General features: G+C 38.1%; 1 protein-coding gene across 1 annotated transcript in view; it reads left to right on the top strand.

Annotated features, from left to right (window-relative positions):
- Positions 1-17,951, top strand: part of CATSPERE (catsper channel auxiliary subunit epsilon) — a 136,136-nt gene that overhangs the window by 80,731 nt on the left and 37,454 nt on the right. Inside the window, exons 12-13 of the mRNA XM_029933340.1 lie at positions 6,551-7,025; positions 13,997-14,439. Of these exons, the coding sequence (XP_029789200.1) occupies positions 6,551-7,025; positions 13,997-14,439 (918 nt within the window). The remainder of the gene's footprint in view (positions 1-6,550; positions 7,026-13,996; positions 14,440-17,951) is intronic.

The following is a 17,951-nucleotide window of genomic DNA, read 5'->3' on the forward strand; positions in this document are numbered from 1 at the left end:
GGAGGTTCCTCAAAAAACTATCCATAGAACTCCCTTATGACCCAGCAATAGCACTGCTAGGGATTTACCCAAGGGATACAGAAGTGCTGATGCATAGGAGCACATGTACCCCAATGTTCATAGCAGCACTGTCAACAATAGCCAAAACATGGAAAGAGCCTAAATGTCCATCACCAGATGAGTGGATCAAGAAAATGTGGTATATATATACAACGGAGTATTACGTGGCAATGAGAAAGAATGAAATATGGCCATTTGTAGGAAAGTAGATGGGCCTCGAGTGTGTCATGCTAAGCGAAATAAGTCAGACAGAGAATTACAGATACCATATGTTTGCACTCATAGGTCTAACAGGAGACCAGGAGAAACCTAATGGAGGACCAGGGGGAGGGGAAGAGGGAATGAGAATTGGGGAGAGAGAGGGACGCAAAACTTGAGAGACTATTGAATACTGAAAACGAACTGAGGGTTGAAGGGGAAGGAGGAGGAGGAAAAAGAGGTGGTGGTGATGGAGGAGGGCACTTGTGGGGAAAAGCACTGAGTATTTGACAATAAACTATTAAAAAAAAACCTCAAAAAAAAAGATGTCAATGCTTGAAAAATTCAGCACATGTCAGTTAAAGTTCCAATAGGCTTCTAAGAGAAATTGAGAAGCTGATTCTAAAAGTCATATGGAAATTCAAGAAAGAACCGAAAAAAATTACAGATATCCAAAAATTAATGCCACTAAAAATGTACAAGATCTTGGCTGAGACAAAAATAAAATATTATCAAAAATATTAATAAAATCTGAATAAATAGCTCTATCATGTTCATGCATTAAAATATAGAATATTGTAAGCTTTCCAATTCTTCCCAGATTTATCTATAGGTCTTATGCAGTTCCAGTCAAAATCCCAATGTTACTTTGTGGAGCTCCATACACTGATTCTAAAATAGACATCAAAGAATAAAGACCTGAGGGTTGGAATGGGTTGGGGTAGCAAAGTATTTCTTCTATCATATATCAAAATTTATTATAAAGCTATAGTAATTAAGATGTAAAATACTTATAGCAGCTTTTTTTCATTTTGATCCACATCTCACCAACTTTGGGTATGTCCAGTCTTTTATTATCTAAACTCTTCTAAAGGATATGCACTAGTTTCCTTATGTTTTGTGCTTATATGGTGCATTATTTATATTCTTTTACTGTCGATCTGGCTGTGACTTCATACTTCTTGTAACTTGCAATCTTGCTTCTTCTCCAGTGTGACAATATGCGCTTTAAAATTATAGGATTCAGGGGTGCCTGGGGGGCTCAGTCGGTTAAACAGCTGGCTTCGGCTCAGGTCATGATCTCCCAGTCCATGAGTTCCAGCCCCACATTGGGCTCTGTGCTGACACTTCAGAGCCTGGAGCCTGCTTCAGATCTACATCTCCCTCTTCCTCTGTGGCTCTCTGCTTGCACTCTGTCTTTCTTTGTCTCTCGAAAGTAAATAAACATTTAAAAAAAAAACTACTTAAAGGGGCACCTGGGTGGCTCAGTCGGTTAAACCTACAACTTCAGTTCAGGTCATGATCTCACTTTCGTGGGTTCCAGCCCTACACTGGGCTCTGTGCTGACAGCTCAGAGCCTGGAGCCTGCTCAGAGTCTGTGTCTCCCTGTCTTTCTGCCCCTCCCCCTCTCATGTTCTGTCTCTGTCTCAAAAATAAATAAAACATTAAAAATATATATATATTTAAAAAATTAGTCTTCAGTCCACTTAGATTTAACATAACTACCGCTATGGTTGGAGTTAAGTCTACTATCTTGACATTTGTTTTCTAGAAACCCCACATGTTTATGTTCCTTTGTTTCTTCTTCTAAATGAGTCATGTGTTTTTCAGTATCTCTGTTTTCAACTGTGTTGATTTTGTTTATTCAAGACCTTCTTTTTAGCTATTGCACTTGGCTGTACAACAATCTTTTTGTTAAGTTTATTTTAAGAGAGAATACATGCACGTGCACATGCATGAGTGGGGAAGGGGCAGAGAGAGAGAGGGAGAGAAACAGAATTCCAAGCAGGCTCCCTGTTGTCAGCGCAGAGCCCAATGTGATATTCAATCTCACAAACCATGAGATCATGACCTGAGCCAAAACCAAGAGTCTGACACATAACCAACTGAGCCACCCAGGTGCCCCTACAATAATCATCTTTAATTTATCAGAGTCTAATTTCAAGTAATATATACTTCACAACAGTGTAGTTGTGACTGTATGATTCCATTTATAGCCTACCCATCTTTTATACTCATGTCATATTTTATTTCTAAATATGCTATAAGTCTCAAAATATATTGTTAACATTTTTCCCTTAAAAAGGTCATTTGTCAGGGTGCCTGCGTGGCTCAGTCCCTTCAGTGCCTGACTGATTTTGGCTCAGGTCATGATCTCATGGTTTTGTGACTTTGAGCCCCACATTGGGTTCTGCGCTGACAGTGCAGGGATTCTCTCTCCCTCTCTCTGCCCCTATCCTACTTTGTGCTCCATCTCGGAAGGAAGGAAGGAAGGAAAGTAGGAAGGAAGGAATGAAGGGAGGGGAGGAGGGAAAGAAAAGAAAGAAATGAATTAATAGTCAATTGTCATAAAGATATACAGATATAAACTGATGACCAATCTTTATATATACATTCTCCCAGGGATGCTGTATTTCTGCTTCCATATCCTGAGTTCCTCCTGAATTCATTACCCTTCTGCCTGAGAAATGTCTTTGAATTTTCCTGTACAAGTTCTCTTAGCACTTGTCTGTATACAGGTGTCTTTATTTTTGGTCTTCATTTTTGAAGGGTGTTTTTCATTGAATAAAGAATTATAGGATGTCGGCTGGGTTTTGTTGTTTTTAAAGCAATTTATGATGACATAATTCCATCATCTTATGGCCTCTACCATTCTGAGGAAGCAGTCAGCCATCATTCATGCCATTGTTCTCAGATATACAATGTGTCTTTTTATCCGTAGCTGCTTTTAGAATTTGCTCTTTATCTTTGGTCTTCAGCACTTTTATTATGTATTATTTATTAGTGATTAGGTGTGATTTCTTATTTGTGGTTCAGCTGAGTTTCTTGGGTTTCTGGGATTATGTCATTCATTAATTTGGGGATGTTCTTGGACATCTCCTCAAACAATTCTTCTGCACTATTCTGTTTTTCCTCTCCTTCTAGGAGTTTAATAATGCATATATGATGCCATTTAATATTGTGCCACAGATCTCAATCTGTTCATTTTGTGTTTATTCTACTTCTTTCTTTGTATTTCAGGTTGTATATTAACCTGTCTTCAAGTTCATTGCCCCTCAGCTTTTTCCACTCTACTCTCAAATGCATCTAATAATTTTTTTATTCCTGATGTCATATTTTTTATTTCTAACATTTTCACTTTGTTCTTTATATATATATATGTATATAATTTACGTGTCTCTGCTGAAATTCCCCATCTCTGTACTCACATTGCCCATCTTTCCCAGTAGGTCCTTCAGCAGTTTTATCACTTATTACCTCTTCAGCCATATTTGGGCTCTTAGCACTGGCAAGATTCCAGAGATCCCGGCATATTGTACAACTGGCCCACTGCCTTCCCAAACCCAAGGACAGCTGGCCTACTTTTAGCCTAGCTGCCAGCTTTTCGGTCACTGAGGAATTCTCTTTCCTCTCTCATCTGCCCTTGGATGTTTTCTGCACTGAGTATCTCTCTCTGTCTCTCTCTTTCATGCTTCCATCCCCAGTTGTGGCAGAGAGGCTGCCTTACACTTTGGAAAGGCCAAGTCTGTCTCAGAGAGAGAGTTTCTCTCAACCCCCTTCTCCCACTCCTGGCTCATGGTAGCTGAGAATCCTGAGTACAGATGGATGTCTCTCAAAGGCCTTGCTGCCTGGCCCTTCCTGTCTTCAGAGGGTTACTGCTTTGTACTGGGGAGAGGCTCTGAATGCCTCAGGGAGAGCTCTCAGCCTCCCTTGCTACACCTATGCACTAGGGGAAGATCCATAGGAAAGTTTGTGGGTGAATAAAATCTCATTCCATGGCTGGGGCTCATTGTGGTTCCCATTGGTCATATTTATGATCGATTCCTCTTCCCATCCCTCTGCCAAGAATGAGCATAACTGTGAGTCTTTTCTATGAGGGGCTCATCACTTTGTTTCTAATATATTTACCTTTGGAGGATCGTCTCCCACTCATTTAAGCAACACAAGATCTAGACTTTTTTTAAGATTTAATTTTTTTCTTATTTAAAAAAATTTCTTTTAATTTAAATCCAAGTTAATTAACATATAGTTTAATAATAATTTCAGGAATAGAATTCAGCGATTCATCACTTACATATACCAACCCAGTGCTTATCCCTACAAGTGCCCTCCTTAATGCTCCTCACTCCTTTAGCCCCTCCCTCCACCCAAACCCTGCCAGCAACCCTCAGTTTGTTCTCTGTATTTAGGAGTCTCTCACGATTTCTTCTTTTCTCTGTTTTTATATTATTTTTGCTTCCCTTCCCTTATGTTCATCTGTTTTGTATCTTAAATTCCACATATGAGTGAAATCATATGCTATCTGTCTTTGACTGACTTATTTTGCCTATCATAATACACTCTAGTTCTATCCATGTTGTTGCAAAGTCAAGATTTCATTCTTTTTGAGTAACATTCCATTATATATATATGTTTATATATACACTTCATCTTCTTTATCCATTCATCAGTTGATGGACATTTGGTCTCTTTCCATGAGTTGGCTATTGTTGGTAGTGCTGGTGTAAACATTGGGGTGCATGTGCCCCTTCAAAACAGCAATTTTGTATCCTTTGGATAAATACCTAGCAGTGCAATTGCTGGGTGATAGGGTAGTTCTACTTTTAATTTTCTTGAGGAATCTCCACACTGTTTTCCAGAGTGGCTGGACCAGTGTGCATTCCCACCAGCAGTGCAAAAGTGTTCCTTTTTCTCCACATCCTCACCAACATCTGTTGTTTCCTGAGCTGTTAATTTTAGCCATTCTGACAGGTATGAGGTGGTAGCTCATTGTGGTTTTGATTTGGATTTCCCTGATGATGAGTGATGTTGAACATTTTTTCATGTATCTATTAGCCAACTGGATATCTTCTTTGGAAAAATGTCTATGTCTTTTGCCCATTTCTTCGCTGGATTATTTGGTTTTATTGGGGGGGCGGGGTATTGAGCTGGTAAGTTCTTTATAGATTTCAGATACTAACCCTTTATCTGATATGCCATTTGCAAATTTCTTCTCCCATTCCTTTAGTTTCCATTTAGTTTTGCTGATTGTTTCCTTCACTGTGCAGAACTTCTTTTTATCTTGATGAGGTCCCAATAGTTCATTTTTGCTTTTGCTTCTTTTGCCTTTGCAGAAATGTCAAATAAGAAGTTGCTGCAGCTGAGGTCAAAGAGGTTTTTGCCTGCTTCCTCCTCTAGGATTTTGATGGCTTCCTGTCTTACATTTAGGTCTTTTATCCATAGTGAGTCTATTTTTGTGTATGGTTAACAAAGTGGTCCAGGTTCATTCTTCTGTATGTTGGTGTCCAGTTTTCCCAACACCATTATCTGAAGAGACTGGTTTTTTCCTGTTGGATACTCTTTCCTGCTTTGTCAGTGAGTAGTTGGCCATACGTTTGTGGGTCCATTTCTGGGTTCTCTATTCTGTTCCATTGATCTACGTGTCTGTTCTTGTGCCAGTGCCATACTGTCTTGATGATGACAGCTTTGTAATACAGCTTGAAGTCCTGAGCTGTGATGCCTCCAGCTTGGTTTTCTTTTTCAGGATTGCTTTGGCTATTTGGGGTCTTTTCTGGTTCCATACAAATTTTAGGATTGTTTGCTCTAGCTCAGTGAAGAATGCTGGTGTTATTTTGATAGGGTTTGCATTGAATGTGTAGATTGCTCAGGTAGTATTGACATTTTAGCAATATGTGCCCAAGAGACTCCTTTGGATTGTCATGAAAATAAAAGTTACATATTAAGTAAAAATCTCTAAGAATTAGAAACAATTGGGAAGAGAAGACAGGGAAGAAGAAGGACCTTGGCTTTCTAAATGAAATTAGGCCCAATGAATTTCAGACACAGCAGTCTCTCTAACAGCCTGTGTTCATAAAAGGGTAATATTGATCTGTCTCTCTCTTCTCCTGATCACATATCCAAGGAAGCTCTAATTCCAAAAATAACTTAATGTTTGAAGGGTCTTTATATCTTGACCATAGTGAACATCAAAGGGGCACTCCTGACCAGAGTGGATAAATTTATAAGAAAAGAGAAGGTTGATATTCTCTGGGGATTTAAAGGAAATTAAAATTAATTATTTATATAGATAAATAATAAAATTACTGACACAACTTATATTCATGAATACACATAAGATGATAGATTTCCATGTAATATATTCCAATGCCTGGAATATTATTCAGAAATGCACTAGAAGTCCAACCTTAGTGATTACTACATTTTGTTTTTCAATATAGCAATTAAAAGACCAGAATCGTTAGAACCAATCCTAAAACCAAAGATTTTTAAAGTATTTTCCATTTTGTTACAGAATAATCAAACAAGTGTGGTAACAGTCTGGACCGAAAATGAACTTTACCTTGGATATCTTTCTCTTAAATTTGTGAAACTAATTGCTACTGAAAAACTGAAAAGCTTTCTAAATATATCACCAACTGATACACTGACTATACACAATGTTGCATATCTATCACACCCTTTGGAACTTGCCTTATTATTAAGTTACTGTACCACATGTACAATCAACAAAAAGATTTATATGGTAATATATAATGAAGATACACAGCAGTGGACAAAACAAGATTTTGCATTAGATGTCACTAGTGACACTTTTTTAAGTGCACAGTTTTTGTATTCAGCATTTCCAGATGTATTACTATGGGACAAACATAGGATATACTATTGCTATCAAAATTTCACCGAGATTGGAATTATTGAAACACCTACAGAATTTGGAAATTTATCAAGGTTGTCACAGAACAGCACTATTCATGAAATTTTCATAGGTGAGCCATTCTCATTCTGCAAAAAAATTATTCTATATTTTATAGTAGATACCTTCCTTATGAAGATGTAGTAATTATAAATGCACTAATATATGGGCACATGGATAGAGAAAGGTGTACTTTTTACCACCTACAAATGGGTATCTTTTAAGCTCCACTAAAGTCAGCTATGATCTCACATAGAGAAATGGCCAACTCAAGTTCTAGGTTTTTCCCCATAGATTCATTTTGGTCAGTCAGCAGACACTTATGCATTTGAGTGTAGGAAATGATGTGGTGTTGTACTCCTTTCCTAGGGCTCCTCAGGGCTGCCACTAGCTAGGTGGCTTAAAATAACAGTAATTTATTGTCTCGATTTTGGAGGCTAGAAGTCCACATTCAGGGTGTCAGCAATGCCATGTTCCCTCTGAAAGCCAGGGGGGATCTTTCATTGCTCCTTCCCAGCCTCTGGGAGATAACCCTAACCATGGGATTTAAAGGAAAGGTCACTGTCATTCACAATCAGTCTTTCTTGACCTCTGTCACCCTTCAACTCCCAGCCGTTCAATTTGTATGTTCCCCTTTACAACAAAACTCTAAAAAACACTGCCCAGTTTCACTTTTTCCTCTTTCCTCCCTTTCTCTTGAAGGCACTCTAATCAAATATTCCTTTGAAACTGCTCTTATTAAGCTTCTCAATGACCTCCACTGTGCTAACCCAGTGGCCAATTTTCAGCCATCTTCCATGACCTGGAGACAGCAATGGAAACCTCTCAACAGAGTCTTATTCTCGAAACACTTTTTCTTTTCCAAGTTTTTCTTTTAATTTTTATTGAAATTTTAGTTACTTAACATGCAGAGCAATATTGTTTTCAGGAATAGAATTCAGTGATTCATCACTTACATACAGCACCCAGTGCTCATCACAAGTGCCCTCCTTAATGCCCATCCCCCATCTAGCCCCTCCCTCACCCAGCTCCCTCCATCGACCCCATTTGTTCTCTATCATTAAGAATCATTTGTGGTTTATTTCCCTCTCTCCTCTCATAACCCCTTTCAACATGTTCATGTTTTATTTCTTAGCTTCCACATATGAGTGAAATCATACGGTGCTTGTCTTTATCTGACTGACTTGTCTCACCCTAGTTCCAGCCATGTCATTGCAAATGGCAAGATTTGCCATTTGCCATCATTCTTTTTGATGGCTGAGTAGTATTCCTTTGTATATGTATATACCACATTTTCTTTATCCATGCATTAGTTAATGGACATTTGGGCTCCCTCCATAGTTTGGCCATTGTTGATAATACTGCTACAAACACTGGGATGCACGTACCTTTTCAAATCTATATTTTTGTAATCTTTGGGTAAACACGTAGTCATGCAATTGCTGGGTCATAGGGTAGTTCTAGTATTTGTTTTTTGAGAAACCAGAGTGGCTACACCAATTTGCATTCCCACCAACAACACCAAAGGTGTTCCTCTTTGAAACACTTTTTTTCACCTAACTTCTGGTGTATCACTTTTTCACTCTTCCAGCTACCTCACTTAGCTACTCCTCCTCGGCCTCTTTTCCGTCTTCATCTGTCTGATTCCCAAATGGAGAGGCTCCTCGACATCTGGTTTTCAGGCATCTTCTGAGTTCTGTTTACATTTTCTCTGCCCTCTGGCCTTGACCCCTCACTGGAACTCCAAGCCCTATCCCCAGCTGCCTTCCAGATACTCTCACTTGATGACTAGTAGGCATCTTAGATTTGACATCCAAGAATGAATCCCTATCTCACTCCTATCTCAGCCTGCTCTAAATTGGAGATAGATTTTATTTTTCACTTTTTTTTTCTTATTGAAAATCGTTTTTAATGTTACATTTGTCTCAACACAACATTCCACTAACATCTGTATGGGTATATGCATTTTACAGAAGTGTATAAAAATGTATCTGTACATTTTTAAATTTAAATTTTAGTTAGGGGACGCCTGGGTGGCTCAGTCGGTTAAGCAGCCAACTTCGGCTCAGGTCATGATCTCACACTTTATGAGTTCGAGCCCCACATCAGGCTCTGTGCTGACAGCTCAGAGCCTGGAACCTGCTTCAGATTCTATGTCTCCATCTCCCTCTGTCCTCCCCTGCTCTCTCTCTCTCTCTCTCTCTCTCTGTCTCTCAAAAATAAATAAACATCAAACAACTTTTTAAAAATTTAAGTTTTAGTTAACATATAATGCAATACTAGTTTCAGGGGTAGAATTCAGTGATTCATCATTTATATACAACACCCAGTGCTCATCCCAATATTTGGGGATAGATTTTAGAGGGACTTTAAAGTCTGAATGTTGTACTGAAGGTCATTTGGAAACATGGAAATAAAACGTTGAAACAATTCATAAGTGTATGAAATATGAAGTCGAAAGCCATTCACCATTTTCATTTCTCAAATACCCCACTATTCAAAAGTTCCTGTGAATTTATTCAGACTTTTGAAAGAGAAAATTCAAAATATAATAAGCTGTATTTTCAAAACACTTAACATATATAAAACCATGCCACTTTCACTGCTGCAGAGTATTCCGTGGTTTACCTGCACAATTATTTAAACCAATAGGAGTATAACTAGATATTTAGATAGGTACCAGGCTTCATTTCTTTTGTTACTACAAATAGTGCTGCAGAAAATGTGCTTCTGTATAGATTTTTTGTACACTTGTCCAGGTATTCTTTGATATAAGTTATTAGATGTAGAATTCATGAATCAAAGCTCCAAATATTCAAAAATTCAATAAATCCTTCTGGTTTGTCCTTCAGCAAAAGTTGCCATGGTCTGTTTCCCCAAATGTATTAGGAAATGTGTATTTTCATATAATACATTTGATATTTACCCACAGTACAACAAAAGATGGGTAACTCACATTTCATAACTTATTTTATAATTAAAAGTTACATCTAGTTTCATGTGTTTATTGGCCGTCTTCTTCTATGGATTGTCCATTCTTACCCTTGAGATATTTTTACATGGGTTTATCTGTTTTCTGATTGATACTGATGTGTTCTTTTACTCACAGTGTATATTAGCCATTTGTCTTTGACATGTACTGCAGACATTGTTTCTTATGTGTAATTTCTTTTACCTTTTTGGAGGGATTTGGGATTTAGAATTTGTGTTTTTGTTGTAACTAAATTTGTTGATATTTTTCCTTGTGACTTTGGATGTAATGTCATAATTTGAAAGGTCTTTCCAATTACAAAAATATTACTAAATATCATCACTTTTATTTTTCTAATTTGTGTATCTCAATCTTTAATTCATCTAAAATTGCGTTTGGTATAAGTTAAGAATTTGGTTTTATTTTTATTTTTATGTCTTCCACTGAAAGCTGATGTTGGTGTCAGAAAACTATTTTAGAAACCAACCCTGATCCCACAGATTTAAAATACCACCTTCATTATCTACTTATTATTCGTGTCAACCAGGTCATTTTCTAGCCTATTTTTTCCACTCCTGCCTGCGTGAGCTCTCTGTCATTGATCGCTATAGCCCTAATCTCCTGACACACCACGTAATTCACTTATTTGCATGTCCTATTGACTGCCTTCCCTGCAGGAATGTAAGTCACACAAGATGGATGACTTTCTGGGTTTTCACTAAGGTATCCCTCAGAAGTTTCTAGAGCAGTGTGTAGCCATTACAGGCATTCAATAAATATTTATTGAAGGGATAATGATATGTGTGCAATAATAGGTCTTCTCAAGCAGGAATGTTGTACACTTCATTATTTGTATTTTCTCTAATTGATCTATTCAAATCTTCCATCTCTTCTTTAGTCAATTTTAGAAGTTTGTATTTCCTTAGGAAATCATTGACTTCATCTGGATTTTCTACTTTATTGGCAAAGGTTTCCCACTTAAATTTTTAGATTGCTTATTATCTGTGATTGTATTCTCTTTCTCATTTATTTAAAAAAAATTTTTTTAACATTTTTATTTATTATTGGGAGACAAAGAGAGACAGAGCATGAGCTTGGGAGGGGCATAGAAAGATGGAGACACAAAATCTGAAGCAGGCTCCAGGCTCTGTGGGGAGCCCAACGCAGGGCTCAGACTCACAAACCGTGAGATCATGACCTGAGCTGAAGTTGGACACTTAACTGACGGAGCCCTCCAGGCGCCCCTCTCTCTTTCTCAATTATAATGTTGTCTGTATCTCACCCCTTACTAGTGTGGCTTGCAAATATTGTTTATTATGTTTAGGGATTTTTTTGGCTTTGTTTTCTTTTCCTTTGAAAAGTACTCTTGGTTTATTTATCAAATCTGCTTTAATTCCTTAATTTCTGCTTTTGTCATTATTGAGTCTTCACTTGTGCTTTATGTTTTTGTAACTTTGGTGTTCTGTTGCCTGCTTCTTATGTTAAATGATTAGTTCATTTATTTTGAATCTTATTTTCTAAGCATTTAAAGCTACAAATAAGCATAAAGCTATGAATTTTTCTCACTGTGGCTTTATCTGCATCCCCAAACTTTTATATATCATGTTTTTAATCTCATTATTTTACAGTCATTCCTAATTTTCTTCTTCATATTTAATCTGAAGTTCATTTAATAATGTTTTAATGAGCAGCATGATAGGCAGAAGAGGGAGGGCTATACAGTGCATAGAGGAGACATCTGATTCAGATTTATGACATCAGAAAGTCTGCAGAGGTGCCTGGGTGGCTCAGTGGGTTAAGTGTCCAGCTCTTGCCTTCAGCTCAGGTCACAATCTCAGGTTCGTGAGTCTGAGTCCCTGTCAGGCAGGCTCTGTGCTGATGGTGTGGAGCCTGCTTGGGATTCTCTGTCTCCCTCTCTCTCTGCCCTTCCCCCACTCATGACCTCTCTCTTTCTCTCTCTCTCTCTCTCTCTCTCTGTCTCTCTCTCTGTCTCAAAAATAAATAATAAAACATTTTTAAAAACATTTTAAAGAAGAAAGAAAAGTTCACACAGGGAGAATTCCCTCTAAACCAAAACCAGGGAGGGGGTATGTACTAGAAAAATTCGATCAATGGTCAGGATGAGGGCTGAAATAGCAAAGAGCCAGAGGTGTGAGAGAATGCGGCAGGTTCATGGAACTGAAGTTAAGTGCATATGACTAGGTAGTAGAGGGTGAGGCCAAAAGTGACAACAAGGCTGGTGGGAGAAGGCTAGGACCACATTACCAAGTGACCTAGACACTCTATAAAAGCCAAAAGCAATATGTGTTTTTTGTTTTGTGAGATTTTTAAACTTTATATATCTTCACACCATGTGTGTCCTGTGACTACTTTCCTCACTCAACATCCAGATATATTCTGTTAGGTCCTTCCACCTTGTGAGGTTTCTAGAAACACACACACACACACACACACACACAAAGCACAGCAAGCCAAGAATTTCATAAGCCTGGATGGACTTTGTGTCAAAAGCACAGCAAAACAAATTAAATTTATAAAGGGATCTAAATTACATGAGAAAAGTTACCAAATCACTTTAGCGCCACAACGTTACTGACCCGTCACCGCCGATGTTCGATGCCCGGTTCGATGCCTTACCACGAAGGGGAGCGTGCCCTTGCAGGTTTACTAAAGCACTCAAAAGATATTCCAAGCTTCATATTAACCTTACTGATTAATAAGTTCGCCAACATTATTCTATTGTTGACTTCCTACTGACAACACTAGAACCCTATGAAAACTTAATGTCATAAGGACATGTCTGTGGACAGTGATGTCTTATTAAAGTATTCTGATCCTAAAAATAAAAATATCAGTATTTCTGATTTGGGGGGTTTATTAGAATATAAGCTGCAGCTGTCTGTGAAAATATCACTTATTTATTCAAATTTCAAATGTAAGATACATACGCACAATATACTCTGAACCTTCCTGACACTACAAATCCACCTTCCTCCTTTCAGTCAGTCCCCTGGAAGGGTTGGGAAGTTTGTTTGTTTGTTTGTTTGTTTGTTTTAAGGAAAGTATACCCCTAGAAGCTGTACAGGGAGAAAGTTGTATCTGGAAAGAAAGCTATGAAATCAACCAGCTCCATTGTTCATATTTCAGATATGGCTATAAAACGAAAGAATGTAAGAGACTTGTTGTCTCTGAACCTCTATGACTTAGGCATAAAACTCTGTTAAGGGAAGGAAGTTGGCTATTATTTGTAGAGTGAATCTGAGAGGTACCAACACCCACCCCCTTTTCTTTATCCCAGCTGTATTGGTCTGCTAGGGACACTAACAAAGTATCACGGGCTAGGTGGCTTAAACAATACAATTTTATGTTGTCACAGGTCTAGAGCCAAAATGTCCGAGATCGAGGTGATCTCAAAGTTGGTTTCTGGCAAGGACCTTCTTCCTGGCTTGGAGACCTAGGCCATGTTCTCACCTTGCCCTCATAAGGCCTTTTTCTCTGTGTGTGTGCAGAGAGAGAGAGAGAGAGAGAGAGAGAGAAAGCGCGCAACAGAGGGAGAGAGAGATCTGGTGTCTCTTCCTCCACTTATAATTAAGAATACCAGTCATATTGGATTAGGGCCCCACCCTTGGGCCTAGTTTAGCCTTAATTACCTCTTGAAAGATATTTTCACCAAATAACAGTCACAGTGCAAGCTGGGGATTCAACCTATGCATTTGGGGGGCGACACAATGCTGTCCATAACACAATGCCTCCTAATAATACTATTCTTGTCATGCCTATCATTATTATTTAATGCACTAATTCCAGCTTTTTTAATAGAAATGATGTCATATATACATAAGCGACATCGTACATAGCAAGCAAGAAGAAATATATCCAGGGAAAACCTTGCTCCACTGTGAAGTAGGAAAGATGTTCTTCTGCATCATGCAAAGTTGTAGTTTTCTGCCTGCACACTCAAACTTTCTCAAAACAGATAAATCCTTCCTTACTACAAAAGAAATTATTTTGGTTAGGAGTGCATGGATTCATGGTTACTTAGAATAACACAAACTTTTCTCCTCCTTTTCTAGATTATTATGGAAATGTGGTGGTGAAAATGGAAAATAACATAATGTTCTATTTCAAGGCCAATATTAGAAATGCATTAAAACTACATGTATGGATAAATAGTACACTGAAGTCATCGACCTCAATGACTACCTCTGGTCTGATGTATTTCATATATGTTTTTGAAAATGGCACAGTACGTCCACAGGAGTATCCTTTAAGACTAGAAGCAGAAAGTGTAACTTTCAATATAAAAGAGAAATGCCCCTATGTGGCATTTCTCAATAATATTTTTTCTGTTTTTTACTTTTTGGACAAGGGACAGAACGTGTCCATCTGGACTCAGATAGTCTATCCTGAAAATGTTGGTCTGTATATTGTAGTGGAATCATATGGCCCAAATATATTACAACAGAAAGATCAAGTTCACTATGAAATTGCCCTAGGACACTGCACCAAAACCATGGTAAGTTCATAAAATGTGTTCCTGTGATTGTACTAAATGTAAAATTATAATGTTGACTCTTTTTAATCCTATCACCAAAAATAATAGTAGCTAGCATGTCAGCCACATTAAATGAGGTGTCCTCGTCACAGCATTCATCCTTAGTTTTAGGTCTTCTTGACCAATTGACCAATGTTACAGTGATTCCTGTCAACTGGTTGTGGTAGACAATGTTCGATATGAAGCGAAATCAGAACTTTCTTCATCTGTTATAAATGTGTGTATGTGTGCATTTTTTTAAAAAGATTTTCTTTCTAAGTTTAGCTTGGAAAATGTTGAGAAATGTATGTCTTTAATAAATAATAAATGATAAACCATTAGGCCCTGAGCCACACATTTCAATTTTAATATCCAAGGCCTCTTTGCTGCCTAAAAGCACATTCCTGCAGAACTCTTTGACTGTCAATTGTATCATCTGCTTCCTCTTCTTTATTTTTTTTATTCATGGCTCGTGTAGACTTCCATCTGCCATCTCTTACACTATGAACACCACCCCAAACCCCAATGGCTTCAAACAGTACCCAATTCCATTTGTCAACATTTGGGTTGTGAGGGGCTGGGCCATTCTGCTGGTTTCACCTGGGTTTATTCATGAAGGGTCATCTGGTGATTTGTCTGGGAGAAGGTGACCCAAGATGGCCTCAGGCACACATCAGGGGGGTGGTGCTCACGTCGGCTTGTTAGTAGAAGAACATCAGCTGAGCACTTGTGTCTTATCTGTGCAGCCTCTACTGTTCAGGCCAGACCTGGCTTTTCCCCAAGGCGGTCACAGGGCAGTATTCCAAGACTGCGTCAGCAGAAGCCATAATGCCTCTTAAGGCCTACATTTGGCCTACATTTGTCAAAGCATTTCATGAGGCCAGCCCAGGTTAACAGGATGGAGAATTAGAGCCCAGCCCTTAATGGGAGAGCAACAGGGGCGCCTGGGTGGCTCAGTCAGTTAAGCGTCCAACTTCAGCTCAGGTCATAATCTCATGGTTCGTGGGTTCAAGCCCTGTGTCGGGCTCTGTGCTGACAGCTCAGAGCCTGGAGCCTGTTTTGGATTCTGTGTCTCCCTCTCTCTCTGCCCCTTCCTTGTTCATATTCTGTCTCTGTCTCAAAAATAAATAAACACTAAAAATAATTTTTTTTTAATGGGAGAGCAATAGTAAACTTAGGCTGTGAAGGAAGGAGAGGAATTACTGCAGCAGGTGGCTGTTTATTGTTTACAAAGGAACTGTAAACAGTGCAGCACGATTAGCTATAAATGAACTGTATATATTAGTTTGTATGCTACTTTCCAATGAACATCACAGCATAAGCATTTTATGTGTCACTACAATTTTTTTCCCAAACATTGTATATTCTATTTCCCACCTTCTCTTTCTAGGCTCAGCTTTCTTTAGCATGTATGGGGGGGGGGGGCTCTTAACCAATGCAAAGGAATGGAGTGTTCAGTTAATTCCAAAGTCAGTTAAAGCAGAGAATCCTAATACATGAACCTGAGATATATGAAACATTGTACTTTCAAATAAATGAATGTGCATTCGTTAGTCAATCTTTTAATATGGGACCACAGTCTTTTCTTTGAAGTAAGTGAACTTATTGGAGCACCTCGTGTCCTTTCTTGAATAGCCTTATTTGTAATGCATTATCTGTGAGTTCCCATTTCCATTTCTTTTTTTTTTTTTTTTATGTTTTTTATTTATTTCTGAGAGACAGACAGAGACAGCATGATCAGGGAAGAGTCAGAGCGAGGGGGAGACACAGAATCCGAAGCAGGCTCCAGGCTCTGAGCTGTCAGCACAGAGCCCGATGCGGGGCTCAAACCCACAAACTGTGAGATCATGACCTGAGCTGAAGCCAGACGCCTAAGCAACTGAGCCACCCAGGCACCCCCTTTCCATTTCTTTAAGGTAGAGGAGGAGGGGAAATTAACAACTCGGGGAAAGAAACGAAAGTTCTAGATTTTTAATTTTTTACCAGCTTTTTACTGTAATCTTGCTCAGCCCTAATTCAGCAATGTCTTCAGGGACTTGCTTTATTAAAACTTTCCATAGCCATCCATTTAGTTCTCAAGGAAGCAGTAACTCACATTTCACCAGTTCATGATATTTCATTTCACAACTATGCTAATAATGTAATCTGGCAAAAACTTGTTTAGAAACTAAGAAAGCTGATTCAGGTTTGTGTACAGTCACAGGGTTAGATCTTAGAACAGTGTCGAGCAGAAAACAGTGTAAGTGAAGCTCTGAGATCGATCATATGGTAACATTTACGGGAATGGAAATACCCACATACGAGTCACAAGCAACAAAAAGAAAAGCATTGTTCATTTCACATGGGTCCAGAGATACCCGAGGGCATCTGTAAGACACCATGACATCGTCACGTGTGATGACATCATACTTGTTTGATGCACATGCTGGGGGCCTACAGTGGGGAAAGAAAACAAGGGAAGAAGATACAGGGGGAAAGTAAAACACAATAAATAAAACGGGACTCGACTGATCATGTTTCAAGAAGCAAGAAGTATCTTGAACCCATTTTTCTGAAATGGAGTTACCCCCTTCTTCCAGAACAAAAACAGAAAAGATTTACACTTTCTTTCAGCCCAGGAAATTTTTCTTTCCTTATTTAGCCCCAATATCTGCAGATGCTCCCGTAAGTTTTCTTTCCAAGAATGGGCCACCAAGTGTGCATTTGCCCATTTGCAGCTCAGAACTTCAGGACAATGGTTACCAATCAAAATATACAAACGACCAAGGATGTGAAAATTTACCTATTTTGATAAAATTCTATCTCTGTCATGTATTAGCTAATGACATTAAGCAAGGTTTTTAAAATTCGATTCCATAAAATTCTTAAGACTGCTTTTACATCTAATTTTTTGTTAAATTATGTTATATAATTATATATTATATAATATACTTATTATATTTATATATTATATTATATTATTAACATATAGTGTTAAATTAGTTTGAGGTACACCATACAGTTCCTGTTTTCTTATCAGTTATTTGATGCTTTTAAAGGTGACTTCTCAAAAGGCTGATGTTCGCAGGCTTTGTGATATGTTTGTTTTTAAGAGCAAAAATTTGTCCATATAACCTATCTACCACTCACGGAAATGAAAGTCTCCAAATCATTTCCTAATTATTTATGACAGAATGGTTTTTAAACAGATTATCACATTCACTATATATATATTTTTTTGTTTTTAAATAGTTCCACTGGGTAAATATTTTCAGTGATTATGATCTAAACTAATACACATATCCGCTGGTTGACTTACAGACCCAAGTTTGAGCACCACTTAAGTGACAGCTGATAAGCAACCATTGGAGAATCTGCTTACATTTCACCAAAGATAATATTAAAATTTTCAAGACTGATTATGTTATTTTTATCACTACATATGAAGAAAAGTATGCTGTACTTTGCTGTACTTATAGAATACAAGTGTAAATTTGACAACTAGCTCCTTTCCT

The sequence above is a fragment of the Suricata suricatta genome, chromosome 3, assembly GCF_006229205.1.
Source record: "Suricata suricatta isolate VVHF042 chromosome 3, meerkat_22Aug2017_6uvM2_HiC, whole genome shotgun sequence".
Classification (NCBI taxonomy): domain Eukaryota; kingdom Metazoa; phylum Chordata; class Mammalia; order Carnivora; family Herpestidae; genus Suricata; species Suricata suricatta.